Source organism: Drosophila innubila, chromosome X (assembly GCF_004354385.1).
Source record: "Drosophila innubila isolate TH190305 chromosome X, UK_Dinn_1.0, whole genome shotgun sequence".
NCBI lineage: Eukaryota > Metazoa > Arthropoda > Insecta > Diptera > Drosophilidae > Drosophila > Drosophila innubila.
Genome location: NC_047626.1, coordinates 22,078,317 through 22,102,813, shown reverse-complemented (window position 1 = coordinate 22,102,813; position 24,497 = coordinate 22,078,317). Strand labels below are relative to the sequence as shown.

Sequence of the window (24,497 nt, the reverse complement as noted above, 5' to 3'; positions counted from 1 at the left end):
TTCAACAATGCCTTGCAACACAATACGAATATCCTTGCAACGTGCAAGTGAATTTAAAAACAAAAAAACAAAACACAAAAACACAACACTTTCAAAAAAAAAAGAATAAAGCACAATTAAATAACGCGTGAGACGATGTTGGTGGTGATGGTGTCTTGGTGGTGTCTTGGTGGTGCCCCGGTGGTGCCTCAGTGTTGCGTTCAATGGTTCAACGTTCAACGATTAACGACGCGTTTATTCGCAATGACAACCGCTCGCGAGCAATGACAATTAAATATTAAAACGCTGAGCGCGTCGAGCGTTTGCTTAAAAATGAAATGGAAACTGCCAGTTGCAGTCGCTGTCGCAGTCGACGTCGCTGTCGCCGTCGCAGCTGAAGCAAAAGCCAAGCCAGCGACGCCAGCGTCAACAGCGACAGCAGCAACAACAATTACAGCGACAACGACAATAACAAAAAAAAAAAAAACAATAACAGCAACTGTTGTTGTTGCTGTTGCTGTTGCCGCGGGTTTTATTCATCTTCTTCTTGTCTTACTTTTTTTAGCGAGCAAACTCTTTTCATACGCTCTGCATTACAAAAGTTCATCCATTTATTTATTTGGTACCTCATACGAATTTCGAAATTTTTGAAATAATTACAAAAAAATAGAATAAAAGAAGAATACAATTTTGGTAAACCAAAATAGGGAAGAAAAAAATAAGAATCATAAATTACGTATTTCATCTAAGAAAAATATTCAGAGAACAAAAATTAGGAAAAAAAAAATTCAATTAAGAGAAAAATATTCGAAAGACAAAAATTAGGAAATTCAATTTAGAAAAGTTTAGTAGCTTTGGTTTTTCGTTCGCAGGTCGAATCATCCCGTAATATCCAAATTCTTGCAATGTATAATGAAAGAGCAAATTGAACAAGATATTAAAATTATTCAAATACACGCCGGAAAAAGGCCCGAAAAGAAACAATGAAAATATGAGAGGCTTATACAACAGCGATTTTTAATAAAATATTTTTGATTTTCCTTATTTTTTTTTTTGCTAATTTTGGTTTTCCCAATTTTTTTTCTAATTTTGGTTTTCCTAATTTTTATCATCCTGAATTTTTGTCTTCCTTATTTTTTATAATACCAGCCCAGATGCATATTCTATATCTAAACAAACAAAAAACTTTTCCATACTAAAACTTCATTATCGATGTATCGCTCCTATGGGAGCTATATGATATAGTAAGCCGATTTTAATCAAATTTGGTCAGGATGTAATATACCAGCCCAGATGCATATTCTATCAGTTTGGTTCTGATATCTTAACAAACAAACTTTTTCATACTAAAACTTCATTTTCGATGAATCGTTCCTATGGCAGCTATATGATATAGTGGCCCGATCCAAAAATAAAAACAAACTTTATCTGCCTATGGTATCCAGGACCTACATACCAAGTTTGAAGTCTCTAGCTTTTATGGTTTCTGAGATCGACGCGTTCAAGCAGACGGACGGACAGACGGACAGACAGACGTATATAATATTAACAATAAGAAAAGTTGCCGAAATCCACAGAACATCTCTCCCAGTCTCTCTCTTCTTCTCTACGCTCTCTTTATCTCTGTCTGTTTCTCACTTTTCTCTCCTCTATTCTGCCCCTATATCTCCCATTATTTTCTGTTCATATTTTATTCTGTTTTATTTTCCACCCTCTTGATTCTTTGTCCCCTTATCTCTATATTAATGACTTTCTTTCTTTCTTCTTCCTCTCTCTCTTTCTCTCTCGTTTTCTACTTTTTTTCTATTTATCGCTCTCACACTCTTTCTCTATATGTTCTCGCTCTTCTTCTCTCTTTCATTTATAGATTTTCTCTTTACGCTCTCTTAATCTCTATCTTTCTGTCTGATTTTCGCTTTACTCCCCCAAAATCTGCCCCTATATCTCCCACTTTTTTCTTTTCTCCTATTTTATTATCTCTTTCTATTTTCTATTCTTTTGATTCTTTGTCTCTTTCTCTCTGTAACTTACTTTCTTCTTCCTCTCTCTCTTTTTCTATCTCTATATTTCTCTATCTCTCTCTCTATATTACTCTCTATCTCTCTCTCTTTTTTTGTTAAATTCTCTTCTTTTTATATATCTTCCCCTTCTTTTTCTCCTTTTTCCTCTTTCCATATTTTCAGCTATCGTTCTTTCACTCAACTTGTCTCAAAATCCCTTTCTTTTTCTCTCTCTCTCTCTCTTTCCCTCTCTGTCTCCCTCCCACTTACACAAAGTGTATCTCATCTTCGGCTGGGTTGAGAAATACCGTTAGCTTTAAACTCCATTTGCCTGTTATCAGCACGCTGCAATCATCGACGTCGCTGCCTCTGTCGCTACCGATGCTGCCTGCAGTCAGCTGCGACGTCGACTGAGTGATGCTGACGTCCCGCAGCTGTAGTTGTTGTTTTAGCTGTAGTTGTTGTTGTTGATGTTGTAGCTGTTGTCATTTTACTTCTTTCTTCTTTTTTTTGGCGTTTGCCAGTTGTTGTTTGTTTGGCTTCTTGACTTCTTTTGATGTTGCTGCTGCTGTTGTTGATGTTGCTGGTGTTGTTGCTGCTGCTGCTGTTATTGTTGTTGTTGTTGCAACGTTTTGTTGCGTGTGCCGCGCATTTCGTTAGACTTTGACAAGAAAATTGCGCCGGTCGTGACTCGCTGGGAAAGCCAAAAAAAAAAAGTGCTGCCACCGTTGATGTTGTTGCTGTTTTTCTTGCCGTTGTCATTGTTGCTGTTATGCAAAGCACAACTCTTAGGCCAGGTCAGGGTGCCGTCTTCAGTTTCTGCTTCTGCTTCTTCTTCTCATCGTTGTTTGCATACGGGTTCTGCCAAAAAAAACACAAAAACTTAAAACTAAAAACTCAACTGCAACTCCCACCGTTAACTGACATAAAGAAAACAAAGAAAGACATGCAGTAGGTTAGAAAGAGACAGGGCGAAAAGATGAAGAAGAAGCCGCTTGGTAAAAGCGTCTGATTTGTGGCCAAGTGTTTGCCGTACACATTGCTGATTTATCAATGGAAAGCAGCGCAATTGTTTCGGCCACATTTACTGTTTGGCAATTTTGGCCCAGACGACACCAAAAGCCAAAGTCAAAGACGCGTCTACACGAGTCGAGACTTTGGGGGCCCCCAAAAAGGTCTTCAACTTCAATCGCATTAGGCGCAACGGCGCCGTCGCGATTGCATAATGAGTTAAAGTCCTCCTCCCCATTCCACTACTCTCTCTGCCCCATCGCCCTCCCTTCCACCCCCCATCTTCCTCTGACTACTCACTCACACCTCTTTAAACGGACGCTACGCCCATCGCAGTTACTGGCAATCTTGTTAAGCGTTAACGGGATAACGTTGCACAGTGGGCAAAACATTAAATAAAAGTAAGAGTTTTCACATCTTATAATTTGTAGGGACTGTAATCATTATAAGTTTTATTATAAAACTCAAGAAATAATTATAATTCTATGCGTTTTAATATTTTACTTATGATTACTTTTGATCAAAAAAATAAAACTAAGTAATAATCATTATTTTCGAGCAAAAAAAATAAAACTCATAGAATATTAAGTTATTATTTAACTTCCTACTGTAACAAAATTTGTAGGACAGATCCGACCTGTGGTACATATCAAAACAATTCTCTACACTGATAGAAAAGACCAACTTCCAAAATCAAGAATATTCATCTTAAATATTTTGTTCTTGAAATAGGAACATTTTAAAACCATATTTCTAATACTAAGAATATTAATCTAAAAATTCAAAGTTCTTAATGCATGAATAAAAATAATTTTTAAAAAATTTTAAATTGTTCGAAAAGTATAAATATGTATTATTTCATATGAAAAAAAAATAGTGGCCCCGTGGCGCTCTGGTTTGAGATACCGCATTTGTTGTAAAGCAGTAGGCGGCGGCTCGAATCCCACTCGTAACAAATTAAAATAATATTTATAAAATTACCAAGACAGAATAAATTGTATAAAAGTCAACATTAAAAAAATATATTATATATATAACAAATATTATTTAATTTTTTTATTTTAATTTTAAAAACATTTACTCTTAAAAAAAAACTTGGTCTTATTAGAAATGTTCTTAAATCCAAGATGTGTTTTCTTAATTTAAGAATTTTATTTTCTCAACGCATTTTTTAGACTTAAATTCTTAGATTTGAGACCAAAATCTTAATTTTTGAACATTATTTTTATCAGGGTGTATCTCAGAGATTTCATATCCTGAAAATTTAAATCTCTACAACTGGAAATTTTAGTGTAAGCAGATCAAGAACATATATTATTTATAGAAGAAAAAACGAGCATTAATAATATTAATTTATTACACTTACACAAATTTATAGTAGTCATTGGGCAATTATATTTTAATTAAAATTAGCTACATTTTTGTAACATTGGTTCCACTGTGCAAAGGGGCAATGATTGAAAACATTGTCACCGTGGTAAAGAGCTGCGACAATTAACGCCAATTCGACATCGTCATCGTCTGTCACTTCGACTGCGACTGCGACTGCGCCAATTGCTAGCAGGTGGAGTTGAGAAACGGAGGAGAGAGAGAAGAGAGGAGAGAAAAGGGGTGTTGTGGGGAGGGGGCAATCATTGGTGCAATGCGCCTCGTTTATGTAATGAGGATCGTCGTCGCGTTATTAGGCATTATTATTCATTATTCAGTTATTCATTATTCATGTACTACAACTGATATTATCAATTTTGAATGCGGCCTTCTTTTCTCTCCTCCTCTCACACTATTTGGCTCTTTCTCATTCATCTGTCGGTTATGGGACGTCATTAGTTGTCCAATTCCCCGGCAAAGTTGATCAATTGAAGCAGGTGAACAGTGGGACAATTGCATAGTGGAACAATTGGGCTGTTTTGTGCAATTGATTTGGGTCAAGTGATGAATGCGTAACGCAGTCGAGAGCCGATTACCGACACTTGCAATGCACCCCAAATTATTCACAGTTAACAACAACAATAAAAATGATACCAAAACCAGACGGAAATAGCATCAAACCTCATTAAATTTCAATAGCTCTATGACGTAACTTGGTCACAAGTTGAAAGTTTTCTTAAACTTGACCTCCTACTGGAATGAAAAACTATTTTATCAAACAGTATTTTAGATATAGAGGTAATATTAATATTTGTAAATTGGATATTTACATTTAAAGAAAGTATGTATAAAATGTTAATCAGGTCGGACAGGTTTAAGGACATTTAAAATCAACTAAACTAAAAAGAATCAGGATACATTTCGGAGTTTTCACAAAAGCGCCTCCTCAGTGGAAAATAGGTAACTCAGGCTTGGTATATGAACTATTCATGTGCTAATTTTTGAAACCTATTAAGAAACTTTTGGGATTAAAGTTGTTAAAGTTCGAAAAAAAAAAACTGTCAGCTGCAATTTCTATGCTCGATTTAAAAAGTAAAGAGTTTTACACGATTCAATTGAATTTGAAAATGTTTGTAATTTCATATCGAGTTTTATCGAGTTTTCTAACACGTTTCGTGTGCATGAATTTCATGACATCAGCTTGTCATAGTATAAAATTCTGCAGATCGAAGCAAACAGTGAAATGAAAACTGTCAAAAGAATTATATAACTAAACCAAAAAAGGATTAATCAATAAAAGTCACTTAATCTATTATTTTACGAAGAAGCTTCATTCCAGTAGGAAATTCATTTGTAAAAGGAAGTAATCAGCTATATCAGGTGAGTTTAAGATACAAAAAAACCAAGATCCATAGAACGCACATCAATGGAACAACCGAGTGGTTCTAAGTTGTGAGAGTCTATTCTGTTTGGTTTTTTTTAAGATATTTTGAGAATGAAAATTTTTATATATTACAATATATATTCAAAAAAATTATTTACTTGTAAATAGACAGGAAAACGGGCATTTTAACATTCAAAAAGATGACAAAGCAACAAGGATCAAAACAAGGACTTTTCAAAGTAATTTTACTGTTACTTGGTCTAGTATCAATTGGCTATCTTATAATGCCCTATATAAATGACAAAAACGTAAAGCAACTTGGCATTATCTGGGCTCCACTGTTGAGTGCCCTCGTTGTGGCCAGTTTTACATATGGAATTGTTTACGTGGACAATCTTAATCCGGTCGTAACGCCACCGACACCTTTCTCTACCCAGCCCAATGGACGATCCCAACAGCTTCTATGCTATGTGGGAGCAATAGCCTCGGGAGCTATCGTAACTCTCATAATGTATGTAAATTCCTAATTATTTACATCTCATCAAATATGTCTGTTGAAATCTAATTTGAAATCAGTTCCACATATTTTAGTTAATATTATTAATGGAAGTTTATTGTCAAGTAAATAAATTAGATACTACATAATAGAGAATGCGTATTACTAATGAATATAGTATAAAATAAGAATTTCATAAATTAAAGGGATAAAAGGAACAAATTCCAGGTGTACAAATTTTGGGAAATAAATTTTAATTTTTTTCAAACATATGTTGATCTAAATAACAATATTTTCTTAATTTATATTCACAAATCACAACATTACTCTTATTTTGAAGGTTTTAATTTTAATATACAAAATCAGCCATTTTTTAAATAAACATATTCTCTTGCATAGTATCTATGTTTATTACCCGATCAACTCTTTATAGGATCTTATACTAGACATACCTGGAATTCTCTTCATGTCCATTATCGAATAGCCGTTTAATTTCGTTTCGATTAGTATGCGTTTTGAATTAATCGGGTACTCGTAACTACGAATAACTGTGAGTAAACATGTAACTACGAGTAGCCATGAATGTATTGTTCGCATTAATCTGTAACAAACGCTTCCTCAAGTTGGTCAGATATGCGACATAAATCAACATCGAAATCCATATTAGAGATGCACGCGTGTCACGCACAGCTAGCAATGGGAGAAAAGATTGAGGAAGGATACCGCGTTTTTAAAGTGTACAAAATAATCATTATATTAAGAGAAAATCTTTTAAAATTTGCAATGTCTAATGGAACAAGAAAAATTTAAAAGAATTCAGAAAATTTTAAGTAATTTTTTTTTTGCTGAAGAACATATAAATTGGGTATTTATTATTGATTTATTATGATTTTTTGAATGGGATGATCTCAGAAAAATTTTGTATGAAAAGGAGGAAAAAGTGGCTAAAATAGTAATTTTTAGTAATTTTGAGCAATTTTCAAAAAATCATGTGCAAAGAGATTTTTGAAAGTCACTTTTTTGCAGTCACTATTCGAATTTTTGAAGAAACTTCTTGCATCAAAACATTTTTTGCTTGAGCCCGAAAAAAAAAGTTTAAAAATTTGACTAAATTCTACGTCGATATAAATTCAAAATATTCAATATGTACTTAGTGGGTTTAGAAAAATTTGACCATTTCATTTCTGCTAAAATCTTCATTAAGTTAGTTCAAATTATGAGTAGATTTAACTTTACATTTTGTCAAAATAAATATGCCGACCACTGTATATACTATTTTAACTATATTTTACACATAGGCATCATCATCCTAATTTCCACAGTATAACTAGATGTTGTTGAAGATTAAATATTGAATTTTGTATTTTCTTCATTCCTATAATTTTTTTCATTTTCATTTGATATCGCATCAACTAACTTGCGTGTCACGCCACACACGCCCATCACTAAGAACCGGTCAACTGCAAAATGTAATACAACGAAGCTTTTGTCTCGTTACAATTTGCAATGCGACTGGTTTCAGCCGCCGGCGCCTATCCAGGAATTAGCCCACGCTGTTGGCCTGGGCAGTTGGCCATTAACAGCAGCAATAACAAGTGTGTAAACTGTGGAAGAACTAGATGATACCCTGTAAAACTTACAGATATACATATATGAATCACATACATAATGTCGCGTAAACTTTAAAGCAAGTCATAGATAAACATAGTCCTATGTAAAGCCAAATTATTTGATGGCAGACCGTTCTGACCTAATATGGTAGTCCTAACTCTTAAAATCTTAAGAGATGCGCTTAACATTGGCTGTAATTCAAGCAGATAGTACTGACAGTATTTTAACGTTTGTAATATTTGAATAAAAGTGAATACATGCAAAATATGGTCACTCTATACCTTTAAACCCGCAAAAATAATATATATTTTTTGCTTATCACATTCTACAAACTTACCCAAATGGTAGATAAGAATGGAGAGTATGGACATACCAAATTTATGGTCACCCTAATTTGTATAAGCTATTTAAATTTCACACAACACTCGCCATATGCCGCATTACAGCGTATATAAGCAATACATTTAAAGAACTTTACCATAGATAAATATGGTCACTCTAATGCATAAAAACTCTAGTATAGTTTAATCTTTTGTTACATATTGCTTATACTAATATAGATAACCACACAAGTAAGTAGGTTACCAAATGGTAGATAAGAATGGAGAGTATGGACATACCAAATTTATGGTCACCCTAATTTGTATAAGTTATTTAAATTTCACACAACACTCACCATATGCCGCATTACAGCGTATATAAGCAATACATTTAAAGAACTTGACCATAGGTAAATATGGTCACTCTAATGCATAAAAACTCTAGTATAGATTAATCTTTTGATACGCATTGCTTATACTAATGTGATTTTTCTAGGCTAACAACATAAGTAAGTAGGTTAGCCTGTCTGTTGCATACTTACGCTCAAGTTGTTGCTACCCCATGTGAGCAGTTCGAGGAGTACAGGGTATGCATAAAAGTAGTTCGCTGACAGGCTGAATATGTGACGTGAACGTGGACGTGGACTTGGACTTGGGCAATGGCTTGTATTGCATTTGTTTTTTGGTAAATGTCTGCGCGATGGATTAGAGTGACCATTTTGGCGTGGCATTAACCAGTTCACCCGCTGCTTGTCTTGGCTTGGCTTGGCTTGGCTTGGCTTGACTTGGCTTGCATTTCATTTCACTTCACTTCATTTTGCTATTCATTTTTTAGCGAGCCTGCACTTCCGTTTTCCGGCCCAGGCAGACAGGCAGGCGTTAAACTGGATCATGGGCCATATACTTGCCGAAAGATGGGTATATAAATGCGAGGCGACTTCAATGGGGATCAACAAACGTGGCACAACCAGCAGCAAGACGATGACGACGACCACAAGACTCCTGGGACTGAGCCTGTTGCTCCAACTGCTCTGTGGCAGCCTCGCTGTCCAGCAGTTTTTGTTCGCGCGGATTCCACGTTCGGTTTTCGATTCACCCTCCTCTTTGGGCTGGAACACAGTTAGTAGCTTTAGTCCATTTGGAATGGGTCACATGACCAAGGATGAGCTGTTGACGCTGCTCGAAGCATGGCAGGAAGTTGAGGACGATACCACGCCGCCGGCTCCCGAACCGGTTGAGCCACCAGCACCGCCGCCAAGACGTCCGGTGCGACCACCACGTCCACGTCCACGACCAACGCCAAGACCTCGACCACGACCGACACCAACACCGACACCAGAACCGGAGCTGCCTCCACCAGGTGCACCGGTCACTGTGCAACTGCCCGCCTTTGTGCCCATACAGCTGTCGGCCATGTTTACGCCACCTGTGGCAGTAGCCAATGGAGGAGGAGGAGGAGCTGGTGGAGGAGGAGCTGGTGGACCAGGGGGAGCTGGTGGCGCAGGGGGAGCTGGTGGAGCAGGCGGAGCTGGAGGAGCTGGTGGAGCTGCTGCTGGCGGTGGAGGTGGAAATGGTGGAGCCGGTGCAGGTGGAGGAGGAGCAGGAGCTGCAGGTGGAGGAGGCGGAGCTGCTCGCATTGGTTTGGGCTTTGACAATGACTATGCCGACCTGGACTTGATTGGCCAGTCAAATGAGGAAGCCTCGCCGCGACTCTTCCGTTACATGCAGCTGCCCATGACTGGCGCCCAGCCACGCCCACGTTCCGCCCAGCCTCACGTAATGCGCAACACGTTGGAAAGCGTGGACACGGGAATTGCACCGTTGGCCAATTTCATAAATGTCAAATCGAAGAGCACCAATTTTAGACCACCAATGAGTCTACCAATTCAACAGCATGCTCCAGTGCATCAATTTCCAGTCAGCCGACCCAAGTAAGCATGGAAACCATGTGCTCATCCAAATCGTAAAAATGCTCATATTAAATTATATTTGCAGATTTGTGCCACCACCGCCGCCATTCCTGGCCAATGCACCAGGCCCACTGGAATTGGTGCCCTCATCCCAGATCATTGGCAATTGGCGCGAGTGAGACCAAAATCTATGGGGCCCTGTCTCTTTGTTTTTTTTTTTGTTAGTCATCATAAATACACGTATTTATATAAGTATGTTAACAATGTGCAATATTTAATATAATATTGTCAGTATTATTAAGTCACAATACAACGAATTCCATCAATCAATAAAACTACATTTACTTTTCAAATTCAAATTTGAAAAAGAAAAAGTAACCACTTTTTATGCCGTTAAACGAAAGCGATTAATTGACGACAAACATAACACCAATCAAGGAAAATACAAAAAATAATGCAGACAACTTGAGTTTTATCTTCAAAAATAAACTAACAATCATATATCAAAGTTTCCGCATTAAAATATAAATATAATGCAAAACAATAAATGTACATATTTCCAACTGTTGCCTCTGTGGAGCAGTTTCGTTCAGTGTGGAGCAGCTAAGCAGTAGTGCTGCCCACTTGCTAGCCATTGCCAACAGTTGGCAGCACGTGCAGTGCGAGCCGAGTACTTGCAATAGCAGTGCCATATGTACTCGATACTCTCGATAGCAAAACAATAAAAATTTCGAACGATTGACGATGACGAACGTTTAATGAGCAATATTTAAACAAATTAAATAAATCATTAACGAATTAAAATTGTGCGCGTGTCGTGTCGCATGTATACGTGTGCAATCATATCCAATAAAGTGCATTTAAGCCAGCTAAGCGACATAAACGGGTGCGTCTCCTGCAATCAGACGGCGACAGCGACGACGACAACGACGTCACGCTGAGTCCGGAGGCGGCCAACAAGAGCAGACGACAGTTGACAGAGGCGTTAAGATGACCGCCTCGGACAAGTATACGTATCAGCGCACCGTGCTCTGCTTAGCCCGCGTGCTGGCTGGCATACAGCCCACGCCATGGGACAAGGTCGGTAAAGGAAAGGGCAGAGGGAGTGGGCAGTGAGAGTGGGCTGCTGTGTTATCATTCAGTGGGTGTATGTGTGTGTGTGTGCCTGTGAGAGGAGTGGGCTGTGTGTAGCCTGCAAATTGAAAATCGAATTTTTCGCGCAACTAACGTTGACCTTGGGCCAAAACAGACATGCGTGTAATGAATGTTGTTGCTGCTGCTGCTGCTGTTGTTATTATAATTATTATTATCGTTGTTGTCATATGCCCCCTGTTGACCTTTGACATATATGCCGCCACAGGTGCAAACGCTATTTCGCTACTGCCCGCAGGAGAATGCATCGGGTGTCTTTTGCTTGGATTCACGTGCCCAGGATGCGGTTGTTGCCTTGGGCATTTACTTTCTGGAAGGCGGCTGCCAGCATGAATCCCAAATTGTGCCCTACCTGCTGCGATTGGCCAAGAGTCTGCCCAAGGCCAGAATACATGATGAGCGCAGTACCAAAGTCGAACGTAAGTCCAACCTGAAACCCTAATCCCTAATCTCTGATATAAGGCAGCAATCATTTGACACATTTCTACATTTTACAGGCGTGCGCATACCGGCAGCGGAAAAGTTTAGCTTCTGTTTGAACACACTGCTCTCGGATATTGCAGCCAAATGTCCAGATTCACGGGAGGAGATCATACTGAATCAGGTGGAAACGTTGGGCACGCTGGCGAACATTGTGAAGCCCAGCAAGGATAGCAATTCAGTGCCATCGCCTCATGTGCTGTGCAATGCGACGGTGCCGTTGCTCTTTGGACTGGCACGTTCCATGGGACGATATGCCAGCAATGATCCGCCGCTGCTCTGTCGCATCTTTCCGCCCGAACAGTTGCCCATTATGCGTTCCAGTGCTGGCGGCGGCAGCGGCAGCACCAACTGCCATGGCTCCTTTAGCAGCAGCGAACGTCTGGCGACAACACAATTTCGTCCCATTATACCACGCTCCATGTCGGGCAGTTTGGCGCACAGTCAGACGCCGGCTGATCAGGAGCATCGAATGCGTTCGCTGGGCAGCAAACAGAAGCCATCATTGCAAAGCTATTTCTCAGTGCCGTATGATCCACGTACGCATTTCTTCACCCGTTATGGTTCCAGCTTTAATCAATTCCCTCACATGCGTGTCAACATTTGTGAGTCGCCGAGTAAAACTGGCATCCGACCATTGTATCGTGTCCCGCCGTTCCCTATTCAGCATTTACAGACCATCTTTGCCGTCTCCAAGAAGCTACTGACCAAAGATACCCTCGAGTATTTGGATGAGCTGGGCAGTGATATCTTTTCATTGCATCTCAATAATGGCAATTGCTATAAAAGCTTTTCGGAGATGCTGAATTTGGTGTTGGTGACATTGTTGCGAGAATTGCTGCAACATCAAGTGGATCTGCCCACACCCTTCACCAAGGATGTCCAGGAGTTTGTCAAGCGTCTCTTTCTCAATGGCCAAACGGAACTGCAGAACAAACAGCAGGATCAGGAGCGGGAACGACGCGAAGAGAACGGCATTGCTGTCGTTAATAAATACAAAATCAATGTCATGGCCAATGCCGCCTGTGTGGATCTCCTCGTTTGGGCCATACGTGATGAAACAGGTGCGAATGGAACTAGTTTCCACATTTGCAAATTATCATCTTAAGTTTATTTTTGGTTTCTTCTTTTTCAATAGCTAATTTTATGACTTTGCAGTTGTTTGAAAGTCCGTCTGATTTCATTCTCATATCTCATTAGTTTAGCAATTTATAATATACATTTCTTTTTTTTTTTTTTGTTAGTTACACTTGTTAAAGCTTCTATCGAAAGTCATTCCATATTGTGTTGACCAATCTTATCGAATAATTGGCTGTTTTTCGAAACTGATTTTAGTTCGATTTCAAATATTTTGAAACAGATTTTAAACCATTTTCAACTTTAAAAAGCTCTATGTCTCAGTCAATATACTTTATTATATATATAACATATTTTTACAATCTATCCGAAGAAACTTAAGCTTAGATAAAGACCCAAAAACTTCTAGTTATTTTGTAAATTAATTTGGTTTATTTCGAAATCAATTTTTAGACTTCCATTTAACCTTTCTAAATTGGCTATAAGCTAATGTTCCATAAAAAATATATATATGCCAGGGCTATTTAAAAAGTTTTTTTTTAGTCATAGCTATTGTATCCTATCTGAATCCTCGGCATTAACCGATGATTGCTTTTTATTTAAATTGTTTTGTACTTTAAGTTGTGTTTTTTGAGTTGATACGGAATATTTTTACAGTTGACGTCGACTATAACGTGCCATCCTTGCAAAATGGCTTGCATTTTTTATTGAATAAAGGTCAAGAGCAGTTCCTGTCGCCCCAACCCCAACCCCACCACTTCCGATTTACCGATTTACCTACTCCACTGTCTCCGTCAAACAATTGTTTATAATTTATTTACGTTGCGTTGTTTCGTTATTTTCAAGTTTCTATTTGCTCTCACGGCATGTTTACAGAGGGGAATCCCCCCGCAATCAAAATATCATTTGTTTCATGCGCTGCATGCCACAAATTGTTCAATCCCAAGTTGAGGTTGTCGTTTTCTGTTTCCGTTTCCGTTGAGCCTTTGTTTCTTCCCTCCCTCGATCCCCATCATAATCGAAAATATTAGTTATTCAAATAGTAATCGTTATTATCATTCACAGAGGCTGACAAACTATGCGGACGCCTCTCGCAGAAGCTGAATCTGGTGCTAAGTCATAAGATCGTCATGGATCATATGCCCCTTTTGATGGTCTGCCTGGAGGGATTGGGAAAATTGGCCCAAAAGTTTCCAAATATTGCCGGCACATCGATATCGTATCTACGTGACTTTCTAGTCGATCCAAGTCCCATTCTCGGGAAGCTTCATGCCCATGCAATGCAAACGATGGCGCTGCAGAAAAAGGAAAAGGAACTGACGCCTTTCAAGATTGTCGTCCAACATTCCGATTCACGTGCCGTCGTCGACATCTTCGGGGATACACAGAAACAGGCTGGCAGCACTGGACGCAGTGGTTATGCCGCCTTTGAGGCGCTACGAGATGCGGCAATTGAGAATCTATCGATTGCTCTACGTGCCGCCCACACATTAGATCAATTCTGTGTTCCTGCTTTGGTTGCCAACGTTTCCAATCGTCTGTTTACGGCGGAGAAGCACGAGAGGTGAGTTTTTTGCAAATATGTGTGTATGAAGTATGAATTTCAGACTTAAGCAAGAGAGAGAAATTAATTACATAGGTGCGATCATGAAGAAATAATCGGTAGAAGAAAATAATTAGGTTAGTTAGGTGATTCTGCATCCGAGTTTTTTCGAAATACTCTTGAATCTGCTGCTCTTTCTTTAATATCCTTAAAAACCAGATTATTCACCAACACATGATCTTCTTTTGTGCAGACCAGTTCCTCTTTAATGTAATATTTTAATTTAGGCGGTTGCAAAGACATTTTTAGGATCTCTTTTGGCTGATCAACCACTTACTTCGTATTTCAAACTGCGTTTAAAGAAATTTATATAATAAGATACTCCCAGAATAATTATATTTATATTTCCATTTACATTACACAGTAAAATTTTAATTTATTTATTAATTTAAATGATTAGTTAAGTGTCGGCTGCTTATAGCTTGACAAAAAATAAATAAATAAGTAAGCAAAATATACCTTTATTATGTTGTTTATTTTAGAATCATGAGTTCAAAGAAAGAAATTTTTCACCGACAACTATTTTGTTAGTCACAGTTTGATTTATTGATCAATACTGAGAAAGTTATTCATTTAGTCTAATGCACTATGAGAAAAAAGCTCCATATTTTTGCATAAACTCTAAATGTATAGCTAAACAGTTGAAATTTGTCGGGAACCTTAGTTAGACTAATTTAGAATTTATTTTTTTTTAATTGAACCACACCTTCACCTCGCTCCCTCCCAATCCCACTATGAAGTAAAGTCTATTATATTTACTTAACTGCCTATAAAGTGTAAGGATTAAAACTTAGCACGAACATTATTTACACTACAGTGGATTTAAAAAATATTTTCGTTTTTTAGTTGAATTTTATATTTACGTTATATATTATATTACAACCTTATATATATAAGAAAAATAGTAGATCAAGTTGCAAATATCGAGTCTTTCTCAAAAATGATTTTCTAATTTGAAAACGCAATTGAAAAAACAAAATAGACGCGTACTTTTATTAGAAATCTTAATTTTCTTTTTTCATGCCTTATTTAAACATTGACAATTTTGTAGGATATTTATTACGAAAAATTGAAAGACCAAACTTAATTTTGTAAATTAACTACGATGAACAAGCCCCAGTGAGTTGTTGATTTTTCTTGGAAATCGATTTAATAAACCCGATAGATCGGCATAAAAGTCATAGAGTTGAAATCGAGTTGTCAATATTTCGATTTTCAACGAACCCATAAATTTAAATGCAGAATATATTTAGAGGTCAACACATGATCAAAATGATATTCCGCTTGAAAATCGGTCCAGTTTTCGGCAAAGTTTTGAATATAATATATTTTTAGAGTATGAAAGTTGATTGTTATATTGTGTGTAATAATATGATCAGCTGTGAATGTATGCAATCTGTTGGTAAATAATTTATAAGCAGTTTTAAATGCAGCAACTTTAATCTGTTAGCAAATCTCTAATCGAATCCCAATCTTAATTCACAGCGAATCGACACTGGTCAGCTTGAATATCATTGTGATGCTGGGTCATGTGGCTGTCGCCTTGAAGGACACCTCGAAGACGACACAGAATATTCTGCAATTCTTTATCCAACGCTTTTGTAAGGTGCCCTCAGAGCAGAATGCATTGATTGTGGATCAGTTGGGCTGCATGATCATCTCGCAGTGTGAGACGCATATCTTTGATGAGATCATGAAGATGTTCTCTCGCGTAACCGTACAATCGGCATCTCTGGCATATACCTCAGATCCAGAGCATCGCAAACAGTTCCATCACGTGTCGGATGCGGTTGTGAATGCATTGGGAAATATTGCAGCGAATATTCAAGGAGATTCCGAGATGTTGGAGCTACTTGGCAAATTGCTCGAATTATTTGTTCAAATTGGATTGGATGGCGAGAGATCGTATGACAATACGCCTGGGGCCCAAAAGGCCAGTTCACGTGCTGGAAATCTGGGCATGCTTATACCCGTGATCGCTGTCCTCATGCGTCGTCTGCCTCCGATTAAGAATCCCCGCCAGCGTCTACACAAATTGTTCAAGGACTTTTGGGCCTATTGCGTTGTCATGGGCTTCACAAATGCCCGCTTATGGCCAGCGGATTGGTATCAAGGTGTCCAACAAATTGCCGCCAAGTCGCCGCTCCTCATCTCCCAAACGGCCCACAAATCGGATATGCGGGAACTTAACTATACGCTGGCTATTAAAAGCGATTCAGTTAACGAACTTCGCAGTCAGATCATTATGCTTCTTGAGCATTCGACGGACAATGTGGCGGCTTCTATAAATAAATTATCCTTTGCCCAGTGCACGTACCTGTTGAGCGTCTATTGGCTGGAGATGCTGCGCGTCGAGAATGCCGATGAGCCCAGTCTGGAGCCCATCATGAGCTATCTCTGTGACACCGCATTGCAGAAGGATAAAACGGGCATCTGGCAGTGCGTCAAGTGGTGAGTGCAATGGTCGATTATATTACCCAAGAACTGAATATACTGGCAAAAAGAACAAACCTAAAATTCTGACAGGAAAATAGACTGAGATTGAATTCTACTTAGATTTCACCAGGCAATTAAAGCTCATATTATTTTATTGACATTTTTATCTTTAACCAGACCCTTTTTATGATACATATGGGTCTCCTAAAACTGAAAACAAAAAAATTTAAAACAACTTAAGCAGCATGTAATTTGGTAATAAAAATTAGGAAAAATATTATTAAGAAATTACAATTTAGGCGAAAAATATTGTGTTGAAGCTACCTCAATGAAACCTAGTACGAGTCCGTCTTTTTTCTATAGGCAAGTTCCTATGTAGGTACGATTGACGGAAACTAAGGCTTAGTATGAAATTCTTGCTTGTTTCTAGATTTATCTAAACCAATCCCGCAGATTGTGACTTGTTTCATGCCTTTTACATCCTAACTAATTTTTGTTGAAATTCGACTTCTATATCATATAGTTATCATTGGAACGATTGATCGAAATTCCAGTTTTAGTAGGAAAAAATTTTCATTTCTGAGATTTCCTAACCAAACCGATAGAATTTGCATTAAAATTGGTCCTATATATACTGAGTAAATCGGATGACTATATCATATAGATGTCATCGGAAAAATCTGTTAAATCAGGGCATAACACCGGAACCGATAACCGAAACTAACCGTTTCATTTTTAGTACCGTAACTGAAACCGTAACCGAATGGAAATTTTCTGTCAAAAACCGAATACCAAAACGTTTGTACCGTTACGGTTGTGGTTAAGGAATTCACCAACTTTCAGCTGTCATAACTTGACCAAAACTGAACCGATTTTCAAGTGGAATGTCATTTTGATCATGATTTGGACTCTAAATTCATTCTGTATTCAAATTTTGTTCATTTAGAAAATTTAATTATTTTTGACCAAGATTCGATTTCGATGCTAAGGGTCCCCCCTTTGAAATTTCGAAATTTCAAAATTTTAAATCTCAAGTTTTTACTTTTAATCAACTCCTTATATCGTAATTAGTATAAAACAACACTTTTTTCTTGATTCTGAGAACTTTCATTTTTTTGTAAAAAATCATGTGAAATCGAACAAAAATTTTGACTTGTAAAGTGACTAACTCCGAAGTCTGAACCACTTCAAACTGTCATAACTTGATCAAAACTGAACCGTTTTTCAAGTAAATTGTCATTTTGATCATGATTTGGACTCTAAATTCATTCTGTATTCAAATTTTGTTCATTTAGAAAATTTTATTATTTTTGACCAAGATTCGATTTTGATGGTAGGGGTCCCCCCTTTGAAATTTTGAAATTTCAAAATTTTAAATCTCAAGTTTTCACTTTTAATCCACTCCTTATATCGTAATTAGTATAAAACAACACTTTAAACTAGATTCTGAGACCTTTAATTTTTTTGTAAAAAATCATGTGAAATCGAACAAAAATTTTGACTTGTAAAGTGACTAACTCCGAAGTCTGACCCACTTCAAACTGTCATAACTTGATCAAAACTCAACCGATTTTCAATCGAAATGTCATTTTGATCATGATTTGGCCTCTTAATTCATTGTGGATTCAAATATTTTTAAATTCGTTCAAAAATTTTTTTTTGCTTTAGGTCTAGCTATTTATTTCGATGTCATATTTATTATAAAACGACATCATTTAAATGTTTTGAAATTGATGTGTTGTATCGGAACCGAAAGACAAAAACTGAAATAGAACCCTTTACCGAAATAGTTATTTCGGGACATACCGGTTGTTTCGGTTTGATTCCCTGGTTAGGATCTTAATATCTTTAGCACTTTGTTGGTTTTATCAACTAATCTTTTGATTTCTTCGTATTCCCTTATATAGTGTGGCGGATCAGGTGTTTGAGAAGTTCCGCAATGTGTTGTACGCGCACGACGAGATCCGAGAGAAGGTGTTGGAATCACAGGCGACACTTTTGTTGGTCTACTTCAATCACATTCACAAACAGATTCAGTTGGTGGCAGATCAATATCTATCACAGTTGGTGGATCGTTTTCCCCATTTACTGTGGAATCGTCGTGTGCTGTGGTGCATGTTGGACATATTGCAATTGTTGGCTTACTCCTTATCTCTGGATCCGAATGAGGAGACACCTACGTTGAGAGTTGTCTCCACACCATATACATTGCAATTGATGGACTCTTTGCCGGCAAGGGAACTTCGCCTCAAGGATTTCGCAGATCGCTGTCAGGGGATTGTCAATGAGGCAATGAAATGGGCGCCACGCTCAACGCGTTCCCATTTGCAGGAGTATCCCAATCAGATACCGACACCAGTGTTGGCCCATCACAGCGGCTTGGCGTTGGCCTTTGATTCGGTGGTCAATAGTGGCACCCTGCAGCCGGGCAATACGCTAAGCAATCTCAGCAAGCGTCCCAGTTGCGTCAACTCGGATACTCCGCGATTTGTCTCCGTGCTCTGTCTGCGCAGTAAATATGCGGGTGAAATAAGCGGTCTGTTGTCCGTGCTGAGTGAACAGGATAAAGCTGGACTCGCCGATCGTTTGGTCAACGATGTTTGGGGCGCTTGTGCGGAGAAAAGTGATGCACGACATCGTGGCGCCTTGTGGCGTGCCACAGCATATTTGATAATCTGTGCCGAGATCGATCGCAAGTTGCTGCATGCGGTGGCAAGCTCACAACTGGAACTATTCACGGAATCCGCAATGGAAACCGCTGTGGAATGCTGGCAATGGGTATTGACAGCTCGACAGGATTTGGAGCTTTGTTTCATACAGGAAATGGTGAGCGCCTGGCAAACGACATTTGAGAAACGCATGGGTCTATTTGCCTGGGACAGGGAAATCACACATCCCTTGGCTGCCTACGAGGGCTGCAAACTGGTCAGTAAACCCATATTGATTGCCCCGCATCTCATCTGGTTGCAGTTGCTGTCGGAAATGGTTGACACGGCCAAATATTGTAATCGCGATAAGGTTGAAATGTTTTGCTTGTTACTGCATCGTTGTTTGCCCATTCTCAAGAGCAGTCGACAGAATCGTCAGGTGTCCACAGTCGGTTGTCGCTTCAAGCTCTTGCAGTGTGGTTTATCCTTGCTGCAAGGCAACACCATACCCAAATCCTTGGCCAGAAATATACTACGCGAACGCATCTATTCAAATGCCTTGGATTATTTTTGCGGTCCACCCACATGTCCCAATCAGAGTCGTGAACAATTGCTCGAGGATATTTTAATACTATTAAAATTCTGGCAAACGATGCGCAGCGAGAAGAAGCATCTGGTCACCTCGGAGGTGGGGGATTATGATATAACCAGCACATCGGTGAGCTCCACACAAATGCTGGCGGTTCGTAATAATCCAGAGACGGCATCCCTAATCAGCGGCGGTGCGGATTACGGACGCTCCATGAGCGCCACAGGCAACACCGGCGGCTGGTATAACACCATTCCCCACTCGACATCGACGCTATCGAAGCGCTCGAATCGCTCCAAGCGTCTGCAATACCAGAAGGACTCCTACGATAAGGATTACATGAAGAAACGCAATTTGATTCTTGAGCTGCTCGCTGTGGAGCTGGAGTTTCTTATCACCTGGTATAATCCCAACAGTCAGACCGATCTGATAGTGCCAGGTAAATATTACCAGAATAACTAGTTAATAATGGATGGATTATTATGCATTCTTATCTGCCCTATATACCTTCTATAAGAGCTTCTATTAGCTCTATTTACTCCCCAACTCCTTCTTATTCAACTATATACGCCATTATACACCCATATTTCCCCTATATACCTTCTATAAATGCTTCTATTACCTCCATTTACTCCCCAAATCCATCTGATTCAACTATATACGCCATAATACACCCTTTTCTGCCCTATATTCCTTCTATAAATGCTTCTATTACCTCTATTACCTAAAAAAGGTTACATTTAAGTTTTCAATTTTAGTTTAGAAATCATAATTTAAAAATATATTTTTTGTCTCCCGCTTTCAGGCGAGGAACAGATCACGGAGTGGCGCAATCGTCCGTACAAACCGAACGTGTGGCGAGATTACGCCCGTCTCGCCTGGTGTTATAATCCGGCGTTGGCCGTCTTCCTGCCACAGAGGATTAAGAATGCGGAGACAATTGACGAGGAGGTGTCGCGTCTCGTGTGCTCCGATCCAATAGCCGTATGCCACATACCCGAGGCATTGAAATATCTTTGCACCACAAAGAACTTACTGCAGGAGAGTCCCGATTTGGTTTACATTCTCTCGTGGTCGGCGGTGACGCCCATTCAGGCGTTATCCTACTTTTCACGCCAATATCCATCGCATCCATTGACCGCACAGTATGCGGTTAAGACATTAAGTTCATATCCGGCGGAATCAGTGCTGCCGTATATACCACAATTGGTTCAGGCTCTCCGACACGATACAATGGGCTATGTGGTGGAGTTCATTAAGAATATATCGAAGCGCTCACAGATTGTGGCACATCAATTGATCTGGAATATGCAGACAAACATGTACATGGACGAGGATCAATTGCATCGTGATCCCTATATCTATGAGTCATTGGATCTACTCTCACAGAATATCATTGCCTCCTTCTCCGGTGCCGCGAAACGTTTCTACGAGCGTGAATTCGATTTCTTTGGCAAAATCACAGCGGTATCGGGTGAGATACGTTCCTTTCCCAAGGGCATCGAACGAAAGAATGCCTGCCTAGCTGCATTGAGTCGCATTAAAGTTCAATCCGGCTGCTATTTACCCTCCAATCCCGAGGCCATGGTCCTGGATATTGAGTATAGCAGCGGTACACCCATGCAGAGTGCGGCAAAGGCGCCGTATTTGGCACGTTTCCGGGTCTATCGTTGTGGCATCACCGAGCTCGAAACACGCGCCATGGAGGTGTCCAACAATCCAGTAAGTTGATGATCGTTATTAATTTATAATGACAACTTTTAGCTGCTCCTTAAATTGCGAAAAGATTTTTCTTTATATTTTATCTCAACTTTGTTGTTTCAAAATTTCAGTCAGTCAGTAGTCAGTCAGGACAAACATATTATTCGATATTATTATATGAATCATATAAATCGGAAAATTTTTTATTTTTTTGTTCAGTTAGAAAACTTGAATATCAAGCTTTTACTTATAATCAACTCCTTATATCGTAATTAGTATAAAAAAAGACTTTAAACTTGATTCTGAGACCATTAATTATTTGCAAAAAATCATGAAGAATTGGAAAAAAAGATTGACTTGTAAGTGACAAACTCCGAAGTCTGACCAACTTTAAACTGTTATAACTAGATCAAAACTGATTAAAAAAATATAAATAGTAAAAATGCGTATAGAATTTACAAAATGACATACTTATATTTTCAAAACAATCTGAAGCTCATTTTAAATTGTTTTAAATGGTATTTTTATTTGCAATTTAATTGTTGTCTATCTCTCTCATTTTAATACTCTCTCTGTCTCTATCTTATGTATGTGTTAAGAACTCACAGGAGGATGCACACATGACACTGGGCGTGGAATCCTGGCAAGCGGCCATCTTTAAAGTGGGCGACGATGTGCGTCAGGATATGCTCGCCCTGCAAGTGATTACCATATTTAAGAATATCTTCCAACAAGTTGGCCTCGATCTGTTTCTGTTCCCATATCGTGTGGTTGCCACAGCACCAGGTGTAAGTAGCACAACCTAATGTAAATGATGAGTCAACGTCTCATAATCAATCCGTCTCTTTCTGGCAGTGTGGCGTCATTGAGTGTGTGCCGAATGCCAAGTCACGGGATCAGTTGGGCAGACAGACAGATTCGGGTCTATCCGAGTACTTCCAGCATCAGTATGGCGATGAAAGCTCCAAGGAATTCCAGGCGGCACGCGCCAATTTTGTCAAATCGATGGCTGCCTATTCCCTCATCGGTTATCTGTTGCAAATTAAGGATCGACATAATGGCAACATTATGATCGACAAGGATGGACACATTATACACATTGGTAAGCCTCAACGATCGCATAAAATCTCTAGCATTAAATCACTTGGTATTCCGAACTGTTCTAATTTCTGCACATTATTATTCCTTTAAATGATGATCAACAAATTGGAACTCATTTATTCTCCATTTTTTTTTCATATTTTACGAACTTACCGAATTCTTAGAAAACTAGAATTTAAATTTTTTCATCTAGTCTTGTTTCAAAACAGTTTGAATTTTGTACGAGTTTTCAATTGAAATATTTTTCATTGTATAACACTTTTTTGTATAACAGATTTTGGCTTCATGTTTGAATCGTACAGTGTGAATTTTGTACGAGTTTTCAAGTGAAATACTTTTCATTGTATAACACTTTTTTGTATAACAGATTTTGACTTTATGTTTGAATCGTATAGTTTGAATTTTGTACGAGTTTTCAATTGAAATACTTTTAATTGTATAATACTTTTTTGTATAACAGATTTTGGCTTCATGTTTGAATCGTCACCCGGCGGCAACATCGGCTTCGAGCCCGACATGAAGCTCACGGACGAAATGGTCATGATAATGGGCGGCAAAATGGAGGCGCCAGTCTTTAAATGGTTCTGTGAACTTTGCGTACAGGCGTTTTTGGCAGTGCGACCTTATCAGGATGCCATTGTATCCCTGGTATCGCTAATGCTCGACACGGGTTTGCCCTGTTTTCGGGGACAGACAATTAATTTGCTGAAGCAACGTTTTGTGGCAACCAAGAACAACAAGGAAGCAGCTGCCCACATGCTCGCTGTTATACGCAACTCGTATCAGAATTTCCGAACACGTACCTACGACATGATCCAGTACTATCAGAACCAGATACCCTACTAAATTGTGGGCCACAGAGGGTATACATACATAGTACTGGGTTATATTTAATTTTCCATTTTGTTGTTGGTTGGGTATTAATTATTAGCCAAATGCTGTATTTATTAATTGTATTATTGTGTATTTATGTATGTAGTATTTGGCAATTCTTATGCTTTATTAATTTCCTAATGTTTTTTTTTATTATATAATTTATTGTTTGTTTTTGAAATTGGGTAGCTGTTAAAAACATTTTCGAAGATTTTACGATGCATACTAAATCAATTATAGGCGCAATATGTTGTACAATGTATTTGTTACCTACATATATACGTATACACGAAACATAATACTTAACATTACTTATATATACGATATACATATAATAATAACGGGCAAAAGAAAAATCCCCAAAATAATTCCATATTTAAAACAAGCGAGAAACCTACATAACTATTTATCTAATTGTAAACATAACCACTGTGTAATTATCCATACATATATATATATATATATATATATATTTATATATATACACATGTATTTCTTTTTTTTCTTCTTGTTTCGAACAAAACAATGTTAAAATATACAAGCTACTTTGCAATGTTTGTTGGACAAAAAAAGACAAGTTTATGTTTTTAATTTAAGCGGTTTTCTCTTGCAGCAGAGATTCGTCGCTTAACAGCTGTTAACGCAATTTTGAGTCGATGACCAGTGTTGGCCATCGTTAATTTTGAAACATGAAGAAGCATGACTACATTAGTGTTGTCAACCTATAGAATAGAAGACTGCCAGACGTTCGTTTTTCT

At 38.4% G+C, this 24,497-nt stretch overlaps 2 protein-coding genes across 2 annotated transcripts; both read left to right on the top strand.

Annotated features, from left to right (window-relative positions):
* The first annotated feature begins 9,111 nt into the window (after positions 1-9,111).
* On the top strand, positions 9,112-10,258 carry LOC117788300 (translation initiation factor IF-2). The gene is made up of 2 exons (XM_034627034.1): positions 9,112-10,100; positions 10,165-10,258. Exons 1-2 carry the CDS (start codon positions 9,112-9,114, stop codon positions 10,256-10,258), a joined length of 1,083 nt encoding a protein of 360 aa, XP_034482925.1.
* A 526-nt stretch (positions 10,259-10,784) lies between these two features.
* LOC117779951 (phosphatidylinositol 4-kinase alpha) lies at positions 10,785-24,311 on the top strand. The gene is made up of 10 exons (XM_034616310.1): positions 10,785-11,159; positions 11,440-11,650; positions 11,729-12,775; positions 13,854-14,352; positions 15,877-16,842; positions 18,735-20,503; positions 20,870-21,786; positions 22,365-22,553; positions 22,621-22,867; positions 23,327-24,311. Exons 1-10 carry the CDS (start codon positions 11,070-11,072, stop codon positions 23,710-23,712), a joined length of 6,321 nt encoding a protein of 2,106 aa, XP_034472201.1. The 5' UTR covers positions 10,785-11,069; the 3' UTR covers positions 23,713-24,311.
* The last annotated feature ends 186 nt before the right edge of the window (positions 24,312-24,497 follow it).